Source organism: Hesperophylax consimilis, chromosome 7, assembly GCF_061612785.1.
Source record: "Hesperophylax consimilis isolate HC1 chromosome 7, BYU_Hcon_1.0, whole genome shotgun sequence".
Classification (NCBI taxonomy): Eukaryota; Metazoa; Arthropoda; class Insecta; order Trichoptera; family Limnephilidae; genus Hesperophylax; species Hesperophylax consimilis.
This window is the reverse complement of record NC_142842.1, coordinates 1,163,527-1,187,463: the sequence shown is the minus strand read 5'-3', so window position 1 is coordinate 1,187,463 and position 23,937 is coordinate 1,163,527. Positions and strand designations below refer to the sequence as shown.

The window sequence follows — 23,937 nt, the reverse complement described above, 5'->3', positions numbered from 1 at the left end:
AAACAGAACCATTTTTTTTTTAAAGATTATTGCATTGTAAATACATAATCTTTCATGGACATTTGTTTTTTTACTGTTTTATTTCCGCAAGTCAACAGTATATTTTCAGCTTTGCAAATGATATTCTTTTCGGCATCAGTTATTGAGTGTGCGTAGTAGAAAGTTTTCAATCTTTCAAAGAGGGTGCATGCTTCTGAAAATGAAGGTACAGGCAGCGGCTCCTCTTCATCAATATCGACCTCTTTTGTTGTCTCCGTCAATCTTGCGTCACACAAGCTTTCGATAGTTTCTATCCCACAAGTTGGAATATTGTCATCGAAAGTAACAAAATTGTTAAAATTTGTCAAATTTGGTACCAAGAGATAAGAATTTTCTCCAGTTCGCTAAACTTTGATTCTTTTCTGGTTTTTCTAGTTTTCAAAGATTTTCCGCACTTTTGAATTTGCTCCCGAATTTCGTTTTTTTTCAAGAAAATAGAATTTATCGTGGATGCCGCGATTCCTAAACGCTTGGCTATATCGATGCGTTTTTCAGCGGGGTTTTTTTCCACCTCTTCGATAATTTTGAATTTTTCTTGAAGAGTACGTACTTTTTTCATCAAACGGCTCATTTCGAAAATAGTTTAAAAGCTCAAAAAGGATAACTGCAAACACTCCACTAAGTTCGGGTATCTAGCGAACAAATGACGACAACTAGCGACTGATGGCGGCGACAAACTGTTATTCTTTCTCTTTCTCTCTCAAAAGTTTCGCGCATCGTAACGAGTGCCGTCTGGCGCCGTTTAAACATAGACAAAAAATATCAAATACGCGACGTAATTCTACGATGAATGCGGGAAAATGGTGGACATAGAAACGATCGATGCGATCTATTTTTGTATGAAATGAATTCGGACTAGAAGAAATAAATGATACATCCGGGAAAACGATTATTCGAGGAACGATAGATAGAGGTTTCACTGTACTCACTAAACTGAACTAGAATAAACCTATGATAATTTTACAACGTCTACATATTTCCATCAATCAAAAATAAGAGAACACCAAGTTAAGCAAAAAAAATTACCTTAGCAATAGGCTACGTGGCGATTTATTCAGTGCCATAACATTAGGCTACATTGCGATTTATTCAATGACATAACTTTAGCACAATTTGAACAGTAATCTCTCATCAATTTGTAAATCTTGTGAATAATTCAATTTCAATGAATTTAAAACGTTCACAGAAACAGCGTCTATTGACGTTGTTTTAGAAGAGGTGTGATATGACTCACCGTATTTTAGTCAGGAACGCAATACAACACAACGGACAGGGAAGTTATGATTTTTGAATTGTTGTAGTACGTAGCCCGTCTATTTATGTCACAACTCGAACAATTCCATACTTGATAGTGTAACAAGACGCGTCATGTGACAACATGTATTGTATCATGAACCTCCGTGTTTACAAGTGTCCGTCATAAGACATTAGCTTATATTTCCTGTAAGACTTTTTATTGCGCTTTCAATACCGCAGAGGGTGCAGTAGTATGCATATATATTAATTAATTAAGGTTTAAATATTTCCAGATTGAATTCCCATTTGAAATAGCAAAACTGTTTATGTTTACAACAACTGATAATAAACTGAAGTTCAGAATTCAATTTTGAAATGGCGGATAAAACTTTATACTAATCCAGTAATTTTTGTGTGTAATTGTTATGTTGCAAAAGGAGTTATTTTGTTATTTACATATTAAGTAATTGAAATTTTCTAATGTTTCTGTTGAGAGTTTAATAGAAGAAATGTACAAGAGAACCTAACTTCTGTTATTCAAAAATAAAAATATGTTAAACATAACACCATGATAAATATATTAGTGGACGTACATGGATGTAAGCATTTGCTAACTGATCGCAGAGAAAAAGTAGAAAAGAAATGATTTGCGACGTGATATTATACACCGAGTAAGAAAAGAGAAGAGAGAATGAAAAGAATTAGGAAGGTTAGTGAGAGCAGTTAATTTATGGTTGCGTTGTAAGCACTGTGAGTTCCGTGGCCCATGATGGGTTGAGGACGACACCGAGTAGTGGCCACTTGTGTACTTACGCGGAACCACTGAGGAGTCCATAGCCTCGGCAGTCGGTTGAGGAAACCCTGAATCATCACACAAAACTCAGTCAACTGTCGGCGACACAACTTCATACACCACAACTCTGTCAGTCAAATGGGAACCCAAGGATGAAAATATTATACAGTTCTAATGGGTACTACATAATGATCTATTGACAGGGGAAACTGGCCAATCCAATAAATAGATAGATACAATAAGGGTTATTTTAAGTGTTATCTAAAAAATAATACTTTTAAACAAGCTATATTATATTGTTGATGCAAATCCATCGCCGCATATTGTCAGTGCTTGGTAGAAGGGGCGAATATGTAGGTAAGCCAAAATTTTACAAGTAAACTTTTCATATTTGATGATTTGAGATTTTCATGCATTTTAAACATTATTGCAGTTATTTTTTGGGTTGTAGTTAGGCCCGGATATATCTCCAAAAGGATCTCAGAACATTTTCGAGCGTGCAAACTCAGCCATCGGGACAAATTGGCATTTTCCGAGCACTTAATTGAAACCGGCCATTACTTTGAATTCGTGCAAAGTCCAAAGGCCCAAAACGCTTCAAGCGCACCTAAATACGGAGGCAATTGAAATCCACAAAAACCATTTTAAATATTAATAGGGATGACAGGGCTAAGCTTAATAGTTCTTGGTATCCGGTATTAGACAGCTACACCAAAACTAAAAGCAGAAAACCAAATTAAGAGGATTAACACTCGCAACACGGTATCAGTTCTACATACATAAACACACACAATCTACAAATCTGCCCTGATGACGGACACTGTAATGCTATTTGAAGTGTTGGCTAAAGAAGGAGGAAGTGCAACACTGCATAATGCTCTAAAGAATAAACACAATAATTCTTTTTACATTGTTTTGTGGGTTGTCTGCTAATGAATTCAAATTAAGTTACTTTTTCTTTCTACAAATTTGTTATTTGATAGTGACAATAGTTCCACATCGGAAGAAATAAAACTGATTTGTTCCAATATAGAAATGCACACAACTTCCAATGCATGCTGTTTGCATTAAATCAGTAGTATTAATATGGCTTATGCAGAGATGAATTTGCATCAACGATTATAACGAGTGACAGAGATAAAAGAGATTGTATTTTAACAACATAAAATAAATGGCATACCCTTGGCACATTTGTATCAACTATGTTTTGTTCAAGCAAAAAGTAACTGGAACTTTTATTAAGATTCAATAACTTCAGTTTGTAAATGGAGAAAGCCAGATGTACCAATATTTTAACACAGAACGAAACACAGTCGATACATAAAAATTTTAAAGCCGCAACTAATCCCATCTTAGTACATAGTAATACATGTATTACAATAAATACAATGACATTAAATTCAAACGTGTTATCTACAGCTTAATGACCCTCCACAATAGCGATCAAATTCAATCAAAGACCTAAGCTACAAATCCTTCCCGTTCAGGCAAGTAACCAACAAACATGCACAAGTTTTGAGATATCTAAATTTGAATGTAAAATAATATTATTTGAATGCTTTAAATTTTTTTCTATTACTATGCAGAAAAGAAATTTCTATAGCATAAACATTAAAACAGTAAAGTATACCCAAGATATTTGTACCAGACAGGTTGTCGAAGAAATTGAAGACGAGGATGTTGTGGCTATGACCGTCTTCGTTTTCCCTGCCCACGAACAGCCCTGCCTGACTCCTTTCTGCCTGGTTCTACCCTGGACCTTGTTTGATTCGGCACTTCTTTGACCACAACTTCTCTAGCCCTTGGATCCCCGACTGTAGCAACGAACTTGCACCCCAAGCGAGGGCCTTTATAAGCATGGACATAGCGGCTACCCCAGGACTTACCGGCGTCCTATGTTACAGTCTAAGTGATAGACAGGACATCCCGTAAAACAAATAAAATATTTTGAAGCTTTTTATTTTAGCTTTCAAATTTGCAGGATCTCAAAAATGTGTTTTAGTTTGGTGACTTTTGACTGAACGGCGATGAAATGTATTTTTGTTAGGATGGCAAAGCTGCGTTTTCGAAGCTTTAATTTCCAATTGAATGTCAGATTTCTTTAATTCTTTGAATACATAAGAATTTGGTCACTATAGTGGTGTGCCGTTAAGAATTTATACTACGAATGATCGAGAGAAATAATAAAAAAAGGTGTTTAAACATAATAAACGGGTGATAATGGATGTGGTGACTCAGACTAACCTATCATGACAGTAACGTGAACGTTTATCTTGCCATTATTGTCGGTTGTGTAGTGCGTGGCGCTGGCCTCTGCGGGGATGTCCATGTGTCCGGAGTTTTCGACCGTCAGATTCTTGGTGGCGTCAACCTCGTCCTCGTGGATGTAAGATTCATTGTCCTGCCCTTCCGGCGCCTTCCGCACCCCATTCGACTCCTTCTGACGTGACTCAAACTGAATTTCCGGAGTCTTCTTATTCCCGTTGCTGTACCCGTTATTATAAGTTTGAGATAAATGATTTGTGTTTGAATTTGGAAGATATTGTTGTGCGGCGTTCGCGCCAAAAAGCGGGTTTGATACTTTGGGTATTTGCGACGAGTGGTTTGACAAAGTTTGGGAGTCGGCCTCGTTAGAATTCTGCGATATTGTTTCTCCGTTTTGTGATATGGCGATTTGTTTGGGGGGTGATGAGTCCTGCGAGGGCTGGGGGCCCCCCAGGTCCCCAGTAGACGCCGACCCGTTGGAAGGCCTCTTCTGGGAGACAGGGCCGTTGGGGATGTTGGCCACATTCTGGTTGTTTTCCGTACCATTTGGAAGACCCTGGAATAGAGAAAATAATACCATTTAGCAAGGATAGAGACACATCAATAAAATATCAAAATATGCTTCAATCAGTTAAAACATGTTGAAAACAAATGTCAACAAGGACACAAAAAGCTTGGGTAAACTGTGTCAGTCTAGTTAAATATCTACAAACAGTGAATGCAATGAAATCAATTTGATCAGTGGCAAAGGCATTGTCAATTTTAAAACTTGATGTAGGGTAAACTAGACTCTGATTGTCGGCAACTAGTAATTTCCAACTCTCACTTTGACTATTCTTTTCTCACTAACATATGCAACGAAATCTTAATGGATGTTTCTATTACTTTAATGTGAATCAACAAACTGCCATTTTGCAGGTGCATATTTCTTCTATTATTTGAATGTTTTACCTATTATTTATTATTCATAAAAAATCAAAATAAATCTCTTTTATAATTTTCCAAGTTTCTATTTCAAGTGTCCAAACCGTCTGGAGCCAATGAGACTGGCATCCGCAATTGGGGTATGTTGTGCGGCTGAAGGTAGAAGGGAGGGGAATTGGGGAAGAGGAAGGTGAGGGAGTTCCTGGCTATCCAAACCGTCTGGAGCCAATGAGACTGTGGCATCCGCAATTGGGGTATGTTGTGCGGCTGAAGGTAGAGGGGAGGGGAATTGGGGAAGAGGAAGGTGAGGGAGTACCTGGCTATCCAAACCGTCTGGAGCCAATGAGACTGTGGCATCCGCAATTGGGGTATGTTGTGCGGCTGAAGGTAGAGGGGAGGGGAATTGGGGAAGAGGAAGGTGAGGGAGTACCTGGCTATTCAGATGTGGTCACCAAATATGGCCAAAGCCATTTAAAAAGTTTATTAAAAAAATTTTCATTTAGTTATGATATTATAGTCGATTAATTATATATTAGTCATTGTTTTGTAATATGGTGGGTCGGACCAAACCTACATTCAAAATCAAAATAATATAAATTTCCTTAAGCGGGCAACAAATTACCTATCTTTCCCCCCATGTGAATAAAAATTTCACTAAACGGGCAATCATTACCTACTTTACCCCCATGTGAATACAAATTTCCTTAAGTGGGCAATCATTACCTATCTTACCCCCTTGTGAATACAAATTTCCTTAAGCGGCCAATCATTACCTATCCCCCATGTGAATACAAATTTCCTTAAGTGGGCAATCATTACCTATCTTACCCCCTTGTGAATACAAATTTCCTTAAGCGGCCAATCATTACCTATCCCCCATGTGAATACAAATTTTCTTAAGTGGGCAATCATTACCTATCTTACTCCCATTCGAATACAAATTTCCTTAAGCGGCCAATCATTACCTATCTCCCATGTGAATACGAAAAAAAATTATGAAGATAATAATATCTACATGGTGTCTGAGGGCAGGTATTTCAGTATACTCTGGAATTTTATCAGTCAGCTTATCTTGATAGGGTTCACAAGAGAACAACTTGACCAAAGTAAATATCTCTTAAAGCTTAACCACTCGAGCAATGGCTACCCAAATTTGGATAGCACCGCAATGCCTTTGATACCCAAATTTGGGTAGCTATTGAATATATAATTTTTTTACAAAAATTGAAATGAGTGCGAATCGTTTTTTTTGTAAATATGCTATCAATTGAGTGGTTATGAAGCAACTAAAATACCGTCCCTAAAAGGTTGTTGTGGGAACTTAAAAACAAACACTAACTCTGTAGCTTAGTCCCAGTATTGGTGGAGCCTTCTTCTTCATCTTCCGCAGGTTATCGTTGATGATGACCATCTTGTTCACATCTCCTGGGACACTTCAATACTCAATACGAATACTAACCACTCCTCAGCTGACTGACCCGGAGTCCACAGCCAAATACACTTACTTCACTCGGAGGTCACTTTACTTATTGTCTTGGGCAGTGTCATATCTACTTTAAGAGTATTGTTTATGTTTAGAGGTTAGGTTTTAGTCAGAAGCGATTTTAATCAAGTTTCATTCTATAGTACAATCAAAGATAATATCATATCCATTCATGTGCCAAAATTCAATGAGTTATAGTAGTTAAGAACAACAAAAATTGTTTTCTAATTGCAAGAAATACACACTGGCAAAATACGTGAAAATAAAATAAAGGTTAAAATAAGGAAAAAAGGACACAGTTATTACGCACTTTTAATAGAAAACCACTGAGGTTTCGAAAAATGAAGTATTTCTGTTGTCGAAAATGGAAAATTATGCATTTTAGTAGTATTTCGTAAACAACATTGGATAATCTGACGTCTTTTGTACCCGCCATGTTTTGGCATAGTAATGAATTATTTTTTTTGGCTAATTTTTTAATTATTTACTTACGTATGTTTTAATTAAACCCAAACTGACAACCTAAGAACCCATTTTAGGGTCATAGGTTCATATTTTGGTGAAGAAAAAAAAGTGAAGAAAAAACTAACCTTAAAACATTGACAGTTAACAAAAGTAACAATCGGTTTAAATTTTAACGAATTAAAAATATCAAAATACAATTTCCGGAAACTGAAATAATTATTAATTCTCATTATTATCTAACCATTTTATTTTAAAGTGTTTTTAATCTAACCATTTTTTAAGTGTTTTTGCGTGTGCGCGTCCCTATTACCTATCTGTAAATTTACCATTATTAATAATCAACTAGGTCAAATTAGGTTAGGCTAGTTTCGGTTAGCACAAAAGGGTATGTTTCCCATGGAAAATTAATAAATAAAAGCATCAAAAGTTTTTTTCTATCTACATTTGTGAAGAAGTGGAAATTTTGGAAAGGAACTCATTATTGTGTGATCATACGTACTTTTCTAGAGTGGTGACGCCCCCAAGCGCACATAAAATCTGTACTTTAATAATAATTACATGCAATATAACGTAGGTACCTACTTACACAATAATTAAATGTTTTATTAAATTTAAAAAATTGATTTTTTCTAGGATCTAGGTAAATATCTTAGTTATTTTAATAAACATAGGGTAAGTAGGTACCTAATAATTTAATCAAAGAAAAGTTCATTACCAGCGGTAAATCCAAAGCGACATTGTAAAGTTCCATCGTAAAGGACTTTTTGTTAGGTAGAATTGCGCAAAAATAACAATGCTTCTTTGGCGGACAATGAATGAGAACTGTTACAAAATAACTACGTAATGTTATTATTGTTAACTTGTTGATAAGCCATTGAATTAGTATTTCAAGGTAGGGTACATTGCCGAAAAACTTCCGTAAACCTACCTACCTACCTGACAGCTACTTGCAGCGTTGTTGGTCGAATTTTTATACCATTATGATGGCTAAATCACTGTTTATTTTATTATGTTTCATAAATTAACAATAAACTGACGGTTTTAAGGTCATTGGTAATGGGGGGAATTATTAATTGAAAGCATCTATTAAAATTAAGCTAAGAACGATTTCAAACTGATGTTTCAATACAACTGTAAGCTGTAAAGCAAGAGGGGTAATTCAAATACAGATTTCAGTCTGACTGACAGTTGAAAAGATTTTTACATCTGCCTGTAGGAAATAAGGAAATATAAAATATCTGATTTTAATCTGTCAAACAACTGTGATTCCAGCGGCAGTTCCCTACTATCGGAATGTCCCTGGTAAGAGGTCATTATTCAGAATCGAAAGGCAAATCTGGCAAACAGTCTGTTTCTAATTTGAAGAACAATCTGATTTAAACTGGCTAACAAATCTGTCTCAATCTGGCAAACATAGCTGCGAAAATCTGGTAAACAAATCTGATTCCAATCTGGCCAGCAAATCTGTATCTACCTGGCAGCACATCTGTCAACACATCTGCCAACACATCAACAACATGTCAACACATGTCAACACATGTCAACACATCTGATGATGGACACTGCAATGCTGTCCAAAACGTTGGCTAAAGAAGGAGTTAGCGCAACACGGCATAACACCCCAAAAACAAATAACAAAAATACTTTTCGCCGTGAAAATCTTAAATCATATTTTACCTGGCAAACAAATCTGATTCCAATATATCAAAAAAATCTGTCCTTATCTGGCTAACGAATCTGTTTCTAATTTGGCATACAAATCTGTTATAAATACTGGCATACAAATCTGATTCCAATCTGTAAAACTAGTTTCTAATATAAAGCTGTCTCCAATCTATCTAACAAATAAAGCTGTAAGTAGGAATTTTTTCTTACGTATTTTAAGATCGAAAATCCGTTAAAGAGAATTATTTTAATTATTATACAGGATGTCCGGGGGCAAATGCGCTAACTTCGGGGGTGATTCTACATGACAGTACAAGTAAAAAAGATAAATAATTTTTTTCGAAATTCTAACGTTTTAAGGAAGTTTTTAGGTAAAAACGTTGATTTGTTTATATGGGGAAATTAATATTCTTAAATGGAAAAATATTTTTGTATGGGAAAATAAACATTGGAATTTCAAAGTTATTTGTCTTTTTAATTCTAACATCATGTAGAATCACCTCCTGAAGTTATCACACTTTAAAGCCGGACACCCTGTATATCAGTGACCGAAATGACAATACTAAAATCAAACCCTGCAATAATAACAGAATTAAAAAATAATAATAATGTACCAACTATTTGAGAACGTTTGGCAAATATTTAAAGGAGTTTCTTCACGGCAAATAGCAATAAACTTAACATACAATTATTTACACTCTAAATAATAACATTACCAAATACCTGTCGAATAAAACACACACCTTTACTACACACATAAACAAACGTCCGCATTTTGTAACGCGTTGTGTTGTAAAACACAAATACTTTGTTTGCTAACAAATTATTATAAGCAAGGCGAATAACATTATTATAAAATTAGTATCATAAAATAGGCGTGTCTAAAAATGAATTAATATTTCTTTTTATAGTAGGTAGTGAAGAAAAATGATTGTAGATTTATTTTGTAGAAAGCATAAAATCGAATAAGGTTTTTTAAATGGTGTGGAAACTAACCCGACCTCTAAAGATTACTGTAAAGCTTGAAAAACTTAAAATACAACTGTCAGGTTTTTGTCAAAATTAATATACAGCACAGGCGTCCAAAAGAAGAGCTATAGCACATTTGCGAGGTGACAAAAAATAAACGGCCGAAGAAAAATGGTTTACATTAAATGAAAAATCCACACTTTGTAATGCATCACTTTTTATTGAATTAATACATGGGGCTGTCATTTATTAATTCAATAAAAAGTATTACAATGTGTGTTTTTTCATCTAATATAATGTCTCATCCCAAAGTATTTGCTTCCTTCGAAAAAAAAGATTAATTATTATTTTCGTTTGGAGGTATTATGGGTAAAGCTGCGTTTACACCGAAGTCTTCCACTAAGTTTTCCTCAAGTTGCGGCAATTTGTTGCTTTTTCTACAAAATACAGCAACTTTTTCTGTCTTCCACTTGTGGAGAGACAAATCTTCCACTAAATTTTGGTTTCCCGCGGAGTGTCGGAAATGATCACAGAAAGTTGACACCTAAAATTGGAAGATTTAGTTGTCAACAGTGGAAGATTTTGTAAGTGAGCAACTTGTAGGAAACTATTGGAGAACTGTAACAACTGTAACACGCAAACTTACAAACTTCAATAACCAACAGTGAAATTGTTGATTTTGAGATTTTAAACAAATAACCGAGACTTGTGTACGAATCACCAGTAGCCAAAAAACGTAATGTAACTGCTAGTTTTTCTTGGACAGGTACTGCTTTCCTGTAGTTTGTGTCACGTTTCTTGATTTTATATCCGATCATGGAAATCTCAAAGTCACTACTGGTCATTCTCAGTGCAGTTTTTGACACTCCCGTTGCACCTCAGCTCACCACTCAACGGATCGACGCCATCTTCTCGGAGATAATGCCTAATTCTTGACACTACTAACTGCCTTTCGCGCCAATTCTTTGGCAACAAGTTATCCATTTGTTGTTCTTAATTTGAGAAGAGCAACTTTTGAAGAAAACAATGTTTTGTCAACTTTGGTGTAAACGCGGCTTAACAGAGTATTTTCTAAATCTGTCAGAAGATGTCGAAAAACTAAATATCTTATTTCAGTAATTTCTTTGATCATATTTGAAACAGGACTTGTCAATAACGAATCAAGTAAGGTTTTCCTGAAATAATTTAAAAAAAAACAACAAGGTCTCGAAAAATTGAAGATTCACGAGATATGTAATCATAATTACGTAATTATTAATCATTAACGAAGCGAAAAAACACGCGGAAATGCAGGCGGACAAGAAACGTACAAATTGTGAAGGAAATACGCTCAGTGCGTGCTAATCTCACATTAAACCCCGTCAATTATATTCCTCCAATAACAAACATTTAAACTTGCGAAACTAATGCGCTGTTGCAATTAATTAATGTTTCGGTCACAACATCCGAATTGTATGCGATTTATTAACTAACGGTAACCGTTTAACGATGGACAAAGTTCTACTTACAATATTGTTACCGTTGTAAGTATTTAACAAAGAACGGTGGGACAAATTAGAACGATGTTATTGCCTATTAAATAGCTATTGAGATAGATCATTTTATCGATATATTAATTTAATTTTAATATGGCATATCTGTGCCGTTCTCACTTACGTTTCAATGCAATTGTTACTAAATTTATAACATTTTATATTTTAATTTTACCGCTTTATCGTAAATCTACCATTGCGGCAATAGCTTTATAAACGAGAATGTTATTTAGATTGCAACAATGTTTACCTTTTAGGGTGGTTCTTCTAATGCAAGAGTACTTATCAGCAATGTTTACATATTAGGGTGGTTCTTCTAATGCAAGAGTACTTACTAATAATGTTAACATATTAGGGTGGTTCTTCTAATGAAAGAGTACTTACCAAAAATATTTACATAATAGGGTGGTTCTTCTAATGCAAGAGTACGTACTAACAATGTTTACATTTTAGGGTGGTTCTTCTAATGCAAGAGTAGGTACGTACTAACAACGTTTACCTATTAGGGTGGTTTTTTTAATGTAATACTTACAATTTTAACTCCTCAAGCCTCTGCCATATTTTGACAGAAGTTCTGAGTATTTCCACATTTCAATAAAATCCAAATCCAAATATATCTGAACGTATCCGAAAACCAAAAACTGTTTTGAAAGGTGCTAAAATATACTTTAAAATTGTATTATTATAAATAAAAATATAATTAAAAATTTTGTATGCGAACATAAAACAAATTAAAAACGGCTTGTATTACGTTTTTTGTAACTGAAATTGCTAATAAATATAACCTCATTTTTTGTCGTTCCGTATAAAAATAATTAACGAAGTTCAATATATATATTTTTAAATTGCGTTCGGAACCTTTGGGTTCATAAAGGTGGACATTTTAATTTTTCTGTGGTTAACTTTTACAATTGAATATAAATCGTGGTGTTTTCTCTTTCTAATGCCGTTAAGATCATATTTCTCACTACTAGAGTAAGGGAGATACAACGATTTCTAGGAGACCAAATAAGTTGTTGTCAAAAGCGAACGAATAAGTAAACGTGGCACCCTACCATTTCGTTCCACTAAGTACCTACACGAACTAAAGTGATTAGTGATTAATGTTTGGGTTACTATGCCGTGTTGCGCTTCCTTCTTCTTTAGCTAAATGGTAATGAAGATAATACGCCGTGAAAATTTCAATTTATATAAAAAATAATTAGTCGAAAAATATAAAATAAAATTTAAAAGGTCACAAGTCATAACCAGTTGCGGCTCGTAACTTTTGAGCCTGACTTGAGTACTAACTAACAATGTTAGGGTGGTTTTTATAATGCAAGAGTAATTACCAAGTTTAAAAAATTCGACACTATTGATGATGTTTAGGGCAAAACGATTTTTTTATTAAATTTATTTTTTGTATGAAGATTTTTAGGAAATTTCAGTTTAGACGCACGGATTTCCTGAAAATCTAAAAAAAAAATTAATAAAAGAGAAGACATTTTCAGCTACAAAAACAATAATAATGCCATTTTTTTATAACACTCTAGTACACCCAAAAGTCACGAGCCGCCACTAGCGCAACACCGTTATTTTTTTTTCGTAATTCCAACAAATTAGACAAATCTTTGGAGATTAATCTGTTTCGTGATCATTTAAAACTTTCAAAGAGAGAAGAAATGATTTTGTGTAATTTTTTTAATGTAATTTTTTCGATGTAGGCCGACATTTTTTTTTTTGCAAATTGACATTAAAAAATGTATAAATAATAATGCCATAGAACCTCTCGATTTTAAAAAAGAATTTTTCGATTTTCGCGGGGCGATAAAAGGACTTCAACAACAGAAATTTTTAAACAGTTCGAAATTCCAAGTATACAAAAAAATATATGTCAAAAATATTCTGGTTCAACATTTCCGAAAAGACAAAAGCAAACGCCTCATCATAAAACCAGAGCAGAGTAAAGAAACAAGCTGAATATATCTACATAAGTGTATCTGAATGTTTAACTCCCACCTAGACAAAAAATTCATCATCAATCAATCAATCAATCAAAAATAATGACATTAATCCCGGAAAATCGAGGCAAGGAAATACCAGAAAAAATAGTGACTAGTATTTAAAAAAATATCGTAAATAAAAGTTTAAGAACGTCATCTAAAATGTGTCGATGAATATGTTAAATTAATTGATTGTCGTGTACAAGTAATAACATGAATGGATTCAGTAGGTGATGGGTGTGCATAATTAATAACGGCACAAATGATTTAACTCTGGACCATGCACATTGCACATATTATGCACATGCAAGAATGCTTTTGATGGTCTTTGTGTTTCATTTGAAGAGAGATTCATTATTTATGAAAATTTTCTTATTTTTTTTTACAAACGATTGTACGTTGTGGAGCCATTTTTGTAAATATAATCTATCTATACAGGGTGTCTGGGATAAAGTGCTCTAACTTCGGGGGGTGATTTTACATGATTTTAAAAGTTAAAAAAATATAAATATTTTTTCGTAATTCCAATGTTTCAAGGTAGTTTCTAGGTTAAAAAGTTGAATTGTTTGTTTGGGAAAATAAAAGAAGTTCTGTAAAAGTTATTTATCATTTTTAACTTATACCATCATGTAGAATGGCCTCCCGAAGATAGCGAATAATATACAGGATGTTAAGGGACGTACTAGAATTACGTTAACCAGTGATTCTTTATTATTCCGAGTGCAAATGAAAAATAAATTTTAGTTTGAGTTTTATTTTTCAACTAAAAACATAGAAAATCAGTCAAATCAGATATTGGATACCTAGGGTCGATGTGAGGGGTTGGGCGGTTACTCGGTTGAGTGGAAGAATTAAAAAAAAAATTGAAAATGATAAAAAAGTCACCGGACACCAAAATTTTATTTATATTTTTTACTCCAAATAATGTCAGGAATCACTGGTTACAGTAAGTCAAGTACCTCCCTTAAAACCTTGTATATTATAAAGAAAGGTGTCTGTGGATGGACGGGATTTAAAATACAGTTTGATTCCGATATTAATTAATATTAAAATTAGCATACTTGACCAAGAGGAAGGCCTGTTTATATGAGATTTAGAAAACCACCCGATTCCCCGTTCTCACCCCTTAGGGCTCCGTAGAAAGCGTTGAAAAAATAGAAGTAGATGGTTTGAAAGGAAGATATGTAAATACGAATATTAGGGGAACGCGGTTATATTAAAGGTTCGTTAAATGATAGTAATTAAGCAATAATTGTGAAAATATTTAATAAAACACGACTCATTCAAAATAGAGATTAAATTCTCTCGACAAATGCCAATGTTACATTTAGATATTTATAACAGAACAAAATGCGTTTTGATAATTTTCGGAGTATATTTTGCTATTTTTTTTCTATCGAGGGAATTTCATTTGATTACAGTTCTGGATCTACAAATTTTTAGATACTATCTGCAAAAACAACATAATATTTTTCAGTAAATTAAAACTTAAAGTTTTAAGAGAAATCTTACTATATAAAAATTGAGCCTGCGTTTGTTTGCGCTCGCAAAACCCTAAAAGTAGTCGACCGATATCGCTGAAAATGTCAAAGTTTATTCTTATAGTTCCAGGAGTCTTTAGAAATGTGTCTTAGTGGTAAAGGAAGTCAGGTTCGCCCGATGAATATTTAACGCAATATCTGTGCAGTAGAATGAGATACGGAGTCGAAGTAAAGTGGACGTAATGTAGTTTTTTAACAGTAACATTGCAGTATACAGTGGTGAATGGTGGAAGGAGTCGGAGATGCCCGAGAAAGACATGCGATGTTTCTTTCAAATTTTTGCACACTTAAAGTTAAAAATGAGAGAAAAATGATTGTCTACATCTGATGTTGAAAAACTCTGAACTCCAGCGAGTAATGTGGATATATAATTAGGTACACTCCAAACTCCCTGTTACTCCAACACTGCTGGTAGTAAACGCATTATGTTATAAGTTACTGCGGTGGTTCACATGTGTTAGGTACCTACCTAATATTATTTTTGCCTACCTATTACCAACTAACCTAATAAAACTCAAAACAGTTTTAAACAATATATTTTACGCATTTTAATTTTTTTAAAATAATTTTTCATTCTTAATTGATTTTTAACCTTTAATTATCAGTAACACGCCCTTGGGGGCAATTAAAATAATATAACAGGAACCAGGAAGCGCAGAATATAAAAATCTTATGCATAATGCATAATATTAAGTGCGATATTCTTATAAACATTTTTTACGATGGTGAATTAATTATTATTCTTTGTAATCAAAACAGATAAATTTAACCTTAAAAACCCAAATATTAACCGGAACTAACTTAATTACAAAATTATGCGTTGATACGGATTAAATAATGAGTTTTAACTCAAATGTAATTAAATAAATAATAATAACACTTTTCCAAAAAAATCACTTTGTTAAAATATTAATATCACTCACTGAAAATTTAAAAAAATCACATAAAATTTCGATAAAAATTATTATGGAAAAAATAAACAAACAATTTTTATTGTTTTGTGTTAACAATCTGCAATTTTTCTTAATCACTCACGAATTTAAAAAAAACTCAGTATTAATTGTGTAATTACATAATTGTGTAACTGTACTGAAGGGTTGTAATACAACTTATTAAAAAAAAAACAAGCACAAATAAAAACAGATGTTGCGCTTGCAGACACGCACTGGATACTGAGAAATCCACAGGTGTATAGCATTCCTGCCCCATTGCCTCAGCGCGGGTAAATTCAAACAAAAAAATAACGTTCCATTCGATTTTTGAATCGCTACGTGAATTTTCGCGCGCGTGCTCTCGGCCAATCGGAACGAACACGAGATTTTTTACCGTCCCGCTCTAGGCCAGGGAATGTCGTAGGGGAGGGACGTATCGGCGTCTCGCTCTAGTCGAGTTTTCCTTGAAACTTTCTATTGCATCGCTGCGTTTTTAATAAGATCTTCACGATTCGTTAAAATCCGATTCATAAACGGTACAGTTGTGATTTTGTAGGAAGTCGGTGAAAAATCATAAAGCCTATCTGAAAGTATTATTGGGGTGACATTTTTCTGTTTCTGGTTAGAACCAAATGCGCTGCCTTTGTTGTGCAAATTTTTGAATTTGAAACCAAGAAACCAACCCAAAAACAGTAATATAAAAAATATTAAATTGTAGCAAACAGGATGTGATCGATTTTTGAGGCAACTTTGGCAATTATTTATGAATTAATTTTATTTAAAGATTTATAAAGGTACAGTTGCAATTCTGCTAAGTCAAACAAACGGCTTGTCAGTAGGTGACTCCGTCATCCGTCCGGCGTCCCCGACCTCTTGTACCATTCAAACCACCATCTCTAAACACTCCTAAACAGACTACTTTTGGAGTTTTGCGAGCTCAAACATAATCGCAGGCTGACATAAGATTTTTTATTTCACCGTATTAAAACACAATAGATTTATGCAAAAGATTTTTTTTAAATAATTAGTTGGGTTATTTTTTCAATAGTTATTTTAAGTGTTAATATATACAAAAAAATTCCAAAGTTGAATAACAATTTGGAAGGCGGGTATGGGTACCGCCGCCCCGAGAACCATTTATTGGATAACTAACACACCCCTGCCATAGGTCACCCCTAGTGGTTCGCTACGTATGGAGCAAGGGTGCCCGGGTTCACGGGGTGAGGTTCGTTTAGGTTTTGGCGGCGGATGCGTTTACCCACGTACTGCGTGGCGGGTCGGATCGGGAGAGAATGGTTGAGGGAGACCTTTTGACCTCTCCAGCCGGCTTTTCTCTCGATCAATCGCTTTGCACCCAAGTGACGTCCGTCACTCCTGGACACAGGCCCGGACATTGACCCTTAGATTGCAACCTACCCCTCATACCTTTTCCCCACTTTCCCTAAAAAAAACCCTCCATACAGCATCCCCAAAGATAACATAAGCCCTGAGGATTTTATTTCCTCAGGGCCTCCTGTGTGGAGCTTTTGTACTAAGAGTTTCCGGACACCGAGTTTAACATGTAATTAGATGTTAAAATATTATAATAATTACGGCAAACCGCAACATAAAGCTTTTGTACTCGTATATTATTTTTTTTAAATTTATTTAAAAAATTTATTATTTTTATTAAGTTAGTTTCTAAAATTTCAACCTTTTTTGATTTAACAAATAAATATAAAAAAAAACTTATTTTTGATTGATTGAAGAAAAAGATTACCTATTGGGAACGGACTGCCTAACACAATATAGTGTAGTTGGAGGATGCGTGTGGCGAAGGGCGATGGGGCATGAAGCATGAGTATGTTACACAAATACAGATCATAATATACCTACCACACTAGAACTAGACAATACAGTGGCTTTACCGTCATTGCGGCGTGGATGCCCACCGCTGCAGTGGACTAGGACCGAAGCCGAACAACCCCGGGCAGAATAGGAGGCGAGTAAGGGGAACGGCTGCACGGAGTGGATGACCATTGCTGGATAGCCACTAGTGGCGTAGCGGACCAAGACCGAAGCCGAACAACCCCGGGCAGAATAGGGGACGAGTAAGAGGAACGGCTGCACGGAGTGGATGACCATTGCTGGATAGCCACTAGTGGCGTAGCGGACCAAGACCGAAGCCGAACAACCCCGGGCAGAATAGGAGGCGAGTAAGGGGAACGGCTGCACGGAGTGGATGACCATTGCTGGATAGCCACTAGTGGCGTAGCGGACCAAGACCGAAGCCGAACAACCCCGGGCAGAATAGGAGGCGAGTAAGAGGAACGGCTGCACGGAGTGGATGACCATTGCTGGATAGCCACTAGTGGCGTAGCGGACCAAGACCGAAGCCGAACAACCCCGGGCAGAATAGGGGACGAGTAAGAGGAACGGCTGCACGGAGTGGATGACCATTGCTGGATAGCCACTAGTGGCGTAGCGGACCAAGACCGAAGCCGAACAACCCCGGGCAGAATAGGAGGCGAGTAAGAGGAACGGCTGCACGGAGTGGATGACCATTGGTGGATAGCCACTAGTGGCGTAGCGGACCAAGACCGAAGCCGAACAACCCCGGGCAGAATAGGAGGCGAGTAAGAGGAACGGCTGCACGGAGTGGATGACCATTGCTGGATAGCCACTAGTGGCGTAGCGGACCAAGACCGAAGCCGAACAACCCCGGGCAGAATAGGAGGCGAGTAAGGGGAACGGCTGCACGGAGTGGATGACCATTGCTGGATAGCCACTAGTGGCGTAGCGGACCAAGACCGAAGCCGAACAACCCCGGGCAGAATAGGAGGCGAGTAAGAGGAACGGCTGCACGGAGTGGATGACCATTGCTGGATAGCCACTAGTGGCGTAGCGGACCAAGACCGAAGCCGAACAACCCCGGGCAGAATAGGAGGCGAGTAAGAGGAACGGCTGCACGGAGTGGATGACCATTGCTGGATAGCCACTAGTGGCGTAGCGGACCAAGACCGAAGCCGAACAACCCCGGGCAGAATAGGAGGCGAGTAAGGGGAACGGCTGCACGGAGTGGATGACCATTGCTGGATAGCCACTAGTGGCGTAGCGGACCAAGACCGAAGCCGAACAACCCCGGGCAGAATAGGAGGCGAGTAAGGGGAACGGCTGCACGGAGTGGATGACCATTGCTGGATAGCCACTAGTGGCGTAGCGGACCAAGACCGAAGCCGAACAACCCCGGGCAGAATAGGAGGCGAGTAAGAGGAACGGCTGCACGGAGTGGATGACCATTGCTGGATAGCCACTAGTGGCGTAGCGGACCAAGACCGAAGCCGAACAACCCCGGGCAGAATAGGAGGCGAGTAAGAGGAACGGCTGCACGGAGTGGATGACCATTGCTGGATAGCCACTAGTGGCGTAGCGGACCAAGACCGAAGCCGAACAACCCCGGGCAGAATAGGAGGCGAGTAAGAGGAACGGCTGCACGGAGTGGATGACCATTGGTGGATAGCCACTAGTGGCGTAGCGGACCAAGACCGAAGCCGAACAACCCCGGGCAGAATAGGAGGCGAGTAAGAGGAACGGCTGCACGGAGTGGATGACCATTGCTGGATAGCCACTAGTGGCGTAGCGGACCAAGACCGAAGCCGAACAACCCCGGGCAGAATAGGAGGCGAGTAAGAGGAACGGCTGCACGGAGTGGATGACCATTGCTGGATAGCCACTAGTGGCGTAGCGGACCAAGACCGAAGCCGAACAACCCCGGGCAGAATAGGAGGCGAGTAAGAGGAACGGCTGCACGGAGTGGATGACCATTGCTGGATAGCCACTAGTGGCGTAGCGGACCAAGACCGAAGCCGAATAACCCCGGGCAGAATAGGAGGCGAGTAAGAGGAACGGCTGCACGGAGTGGATGACCATTGCTGGATAGCCACTAGTGGCGTAGCGGACCAAGACCGAAGCCGAACAACCCCGGGCAGAATAGGAGGCGAGTAAGAGGAACGGCTGCACGGAGTGGATGACCATTGCTGGATAGATAATTACGGGATGTTAAAACGGGCAGGTGGGACGGGCGCACTTGAAGTGAAATGACACTAAACTGCGCTATATAAATGCCATGTTGTTTTTATTATTATTAAAAAATGTTGCGCATATACTTGTTGCCACAACTTGTGTCGTCTTCCTGGGTTAAAAGGAGCAGTTTTAATCAAATGTAGGTCATTCGCTATTCGAACGTTGAAGAGGACACACATGAATAATTAGCGCTAAAAAAAATCCCTTATAATGGACACCACTGCTGACGAAGCCCCTCAAGTGGTGGCACTACTGCAATCAGGGATGCGGCAGTGTGGTGTTGCTCGGCACCTAAATTTAAGCCATTTTGCGGTTCGATGGGTTTTCCAACGGTTTCAAGAGACTGTTGAATTAATCCGGAAGCGTGGATCAGGGCGACGACGCAACACATCCCAAAGAGACGATCGCTTTATTGTTTCATAAGATTTTGCAATAGGTGTAATTTTAGTGACGCCGAGTGTAGTACAATTTTACGCCACTGGCGAATCTTCTCCGAAAGTGCAAGCAGCTGTGACGAAGCGTCATAGGCCTGCTAGTCCCAGTGATTGCAATCATCATTTATTAATAAAGAATAATGCAAGTCTCCGCACAGTGCACACACGACTCGTCGGCATTTGTCTTCTTCTTCACTTTCGGTCGAGTGAATAGGGATTTGAGTATTATACCTAGATCATAGAGATTTCAATTTCATGAAAAAAATCGCAACTTTGTACTAATGCAAGCGAAACGCCATGAAAATGATAATGCAATAATAATACGTTGGTATAATTATCAATGTGATAGCCCTGTAAGATCCTTGTTTCAGGGTCTAGATATCGCGGGTTCAACATCTCACGTAATGTATAAAAAAACAACTTGGTTACTGTTTATATGGCTATTTACGCAAAATATAACTATTAAATATGGAGCTGATTAATGTATTAAATTAGGGTGGAAGATTGTAAATCGCCTTGAGGAAAATCGTCATTCAAAGTCAAAGGAACTGCAGGGTTCCGCGACGGTTTCTGACAACTGCAAAACATTAATTCGTGTGACGAACTAGGGGAATAGTTGGTCGACATTCGAACTGCAGGGTTCCGTGACAGATTCTAAGAACTGCTAAACGTCAATTCGTGTGACGAACTAAAGGTATATTTGGTCGATATTCAAACTGCAGAGTTCCGCGGAGGACGCCAGTATTCGGCTATGATTTTGACATTTCTGGCCCGGTGACAATAATTTTGGAGAAAATTTCGTATTCATGGATAGACAGAACATCCAATCGGCCATTTAGGGTTCCGTGAACCAAGAGGATCGCTTAACCGACCCCAGAGCCGGCCCTGGGCCAAACGGCGCTAGATATTATCAGCGCCCGGAGCGAACTGCTCCAATTGCGCCTGCACAGGGCCGGCCCTGACCAACCCATGCTTTACTAGATAGCCAGACAGAACAGAATAGCCATGTACTTTACAAATGTACAACAATCCACTTGCTTTACATTACAAGATTTAAAAATGACCCAAATAGAAAACATAAACAATATTATTTACATCATGGTAGGTACTTAACAAAAAGGTAAAATTTACGTAAAAATATAGCACCGACACAATATTATGTACCTACAGGTAGCCAGTTCAGTGGACTATAACAATATCAAAATAAGGTAACATTTTATTAAATTAATTTTAACGCGGTAGTCGTTAATTAAATGTTAGTAATGGTGATGGAAGCTTCTACCGTATTGCGCTGTGTTTCCAAAAGACAACATAATATAAATGGTGTGGTTATTACACACACATGACTTATAACATAGGTTTATGGTCTAATTACAATTAGGAGCAGGCGGAGGGGCGGTGCGGGTGCGGAACATTCGGACTTATGTAATTTTTAACCAGTTATCATTTTCATTCAACGTTCATGTTATTAACAGTACCTAATAAATATGGAATTCAAAGGGATATATTTGGTTGATATTCGAACAGCAGGGTTCCGCTACGGTTTCTGGCAACTGCAAAACATTAATTCGTGTGACGAACTAGGTGAATAGTTGGTCGACATTCGAACTGCAGGGTTCCGTGACAGATTCTAAGAACTGCTAAACGTCAATTCGTATGACGAACTAGATGTATATTTGGTATATAGGTATATTATGTATAGGGTTGATTGGTTACGACCCTAGGCTACGAATCCGAAGGTCGTGGGTTCAAATACCGGCATGCGTAAATAAATTTTATTTGATTAATTTGTGTTATTTCACAATTTATTAATTTGAAAAAATTCACTATATTTGCGGCACGTTCAAGAACGGTAGATACTTTCAGTGTCGCTCTGGTGAGAGACCACCATTCAGAATCGAAGTATTGCTTGAAATATCTTTAGCCGTGTTTGGTGACTAGATTTGAATAACTAGCTACTTCCCCACCTTCCTCTTCCCCATCTCCTTCTCTCCACTATCTTCAGCCTCACAACATACCCCAACTATTGGGGATGCCATAGTCTCACTGGCTTCAGACGGTTGGGAGAAGTTGGTACTGTTGTGCGGTACTCGCATTAAAAAATGTCGAAAACGTTGAATTTCATCTTTAAATATTAACTCTCGAAGTTTTTTGGGATCTTTATCATGTAGTGGAGAGTGGTGTTAAGGAGATGAAAGTGAACCTTTTTCTTGACGAGAGCTGTGTTGAAGGAGGGAGGAAACACAGAAGACAGCTAATTATTCCGCAGGGAATTGTTGAACACAAGAACGAGTCCAATTGACCAATTGGGCCAATGACTCGTTCTTTGAAGAAGCTTCAATTGAAATATTGATAGAACAGTATTTTTTGGATGTTGTAAAAAATATCCGCTGCGCGTAATGAGCCCTCAAGTAATGCTTGCAGGAAACATTAATAATTATTATTAATGAATCATATAAAAATATCAATAAGTTGCAAATTGAAGTGATTTACGACCGCGCATAAAACGCAATAAAAATAAATTCATATAAAGCGTAAGAAAGCGAACACTTCCGTGATATGTTGTTGGGTTCACAGTTTTCACTCAAGATTGTAAAATTACTTATAACATTTCAGAAATCTTGAAAGGAGATCAACAAATTAATTTTCGAGGCCACAAATAAATTTGGATACATTTTGTCCGACGAAAGGAAGCTGACTTCCTATGGAACTCACCCGTCCGCGTCCGTCGGCAGAGAATCGCGTGCGGCCATAAATATGTAACTTTATGTACCTAGTAGTAGTTAGTACCATCACCTGTAAATGGTATTGATTTCTCTCACAAGTCAATCAGAGGAAATCTTGCAGGGACCTTTAACGGATAGACACGCAATACCGAGAAAACGTTTATTGCCGCGATCGGGAAAAGAACGCAGGATTTTCGCTAACACGACTGCTCAAAGTAATGCAATCAATAGACACCTGAAAACTTTGCGTTTGAAAAATTTTATGGGAAATGTCGTGTTTGATGGTGGCTGTTAATTTCGCTATATTTTTGGCGAATTTCGAGCTATTTTTGTGAAAAGCCGTGTTATTTTACAGCAAAAGCGTTGGTCTTTTGCAACGTGATGTTATGTTCTCTTTTTAGTATTTTGGAGCAAAAAAGGGATGATTGTTGCTTTTTTCTGCATTTTTTAATGAACAATGCTATGTTCCATTTTACGGTTATTAAAGTTTGGAAATTCCCAAGACTGGCAACCTTCAGAAACTTCGTCATTCTCCCCAGTTGTTTATATTAAATTATTAATATTGTTCAATTATTTTATTTTTACTTTTTATTTGAGTTCTCTCGGTCTCGACCACCATTCTAGGTTCATGCCTGTATTATGGTAGTAGTAAAATAAGTTTAATTTCTAAGATTCAATCGAAAATCTACGCAATAAATCGAAAATGTAGCTCTGATACCCTTACACAAATACGTTTTTTTTATCGATTTCCATATTATAAATTACAAACTTGTATTAGCTGAGTCTATAATAATAAATAAAGAAGTAGGTATATCCCGGTGTGGGTTTCATTTTTAAACAAATCTGCAGTTTTATTTGGAGATTGATGAAATTTCGCACTCCCTTCTAA

General features: G+C 37.2%; 1 protein-coding gene across 1 annotated transcript in view; it reads right to left on the bottom strand.

The window, feature by feature from the left end:
* Positions 1–23,937, bottom strand: part of MYPT-75D (Myosin phosphatase targeting subunit 75D) — a 107,645-nt gene that overhangs the window by 8,614 nt on the left and 75,094 nt on the right. The window contains exon 10 of the mRNA XM_089633093.1: positions 4,313–4,889. Coding sequence (XP_089489219.1) covers positions 4,313–4,889 — 577 coding nt within the window. The remainder of the gene's footprint in view (positions 1–4,312; positions 4,890–23,937) is intronic.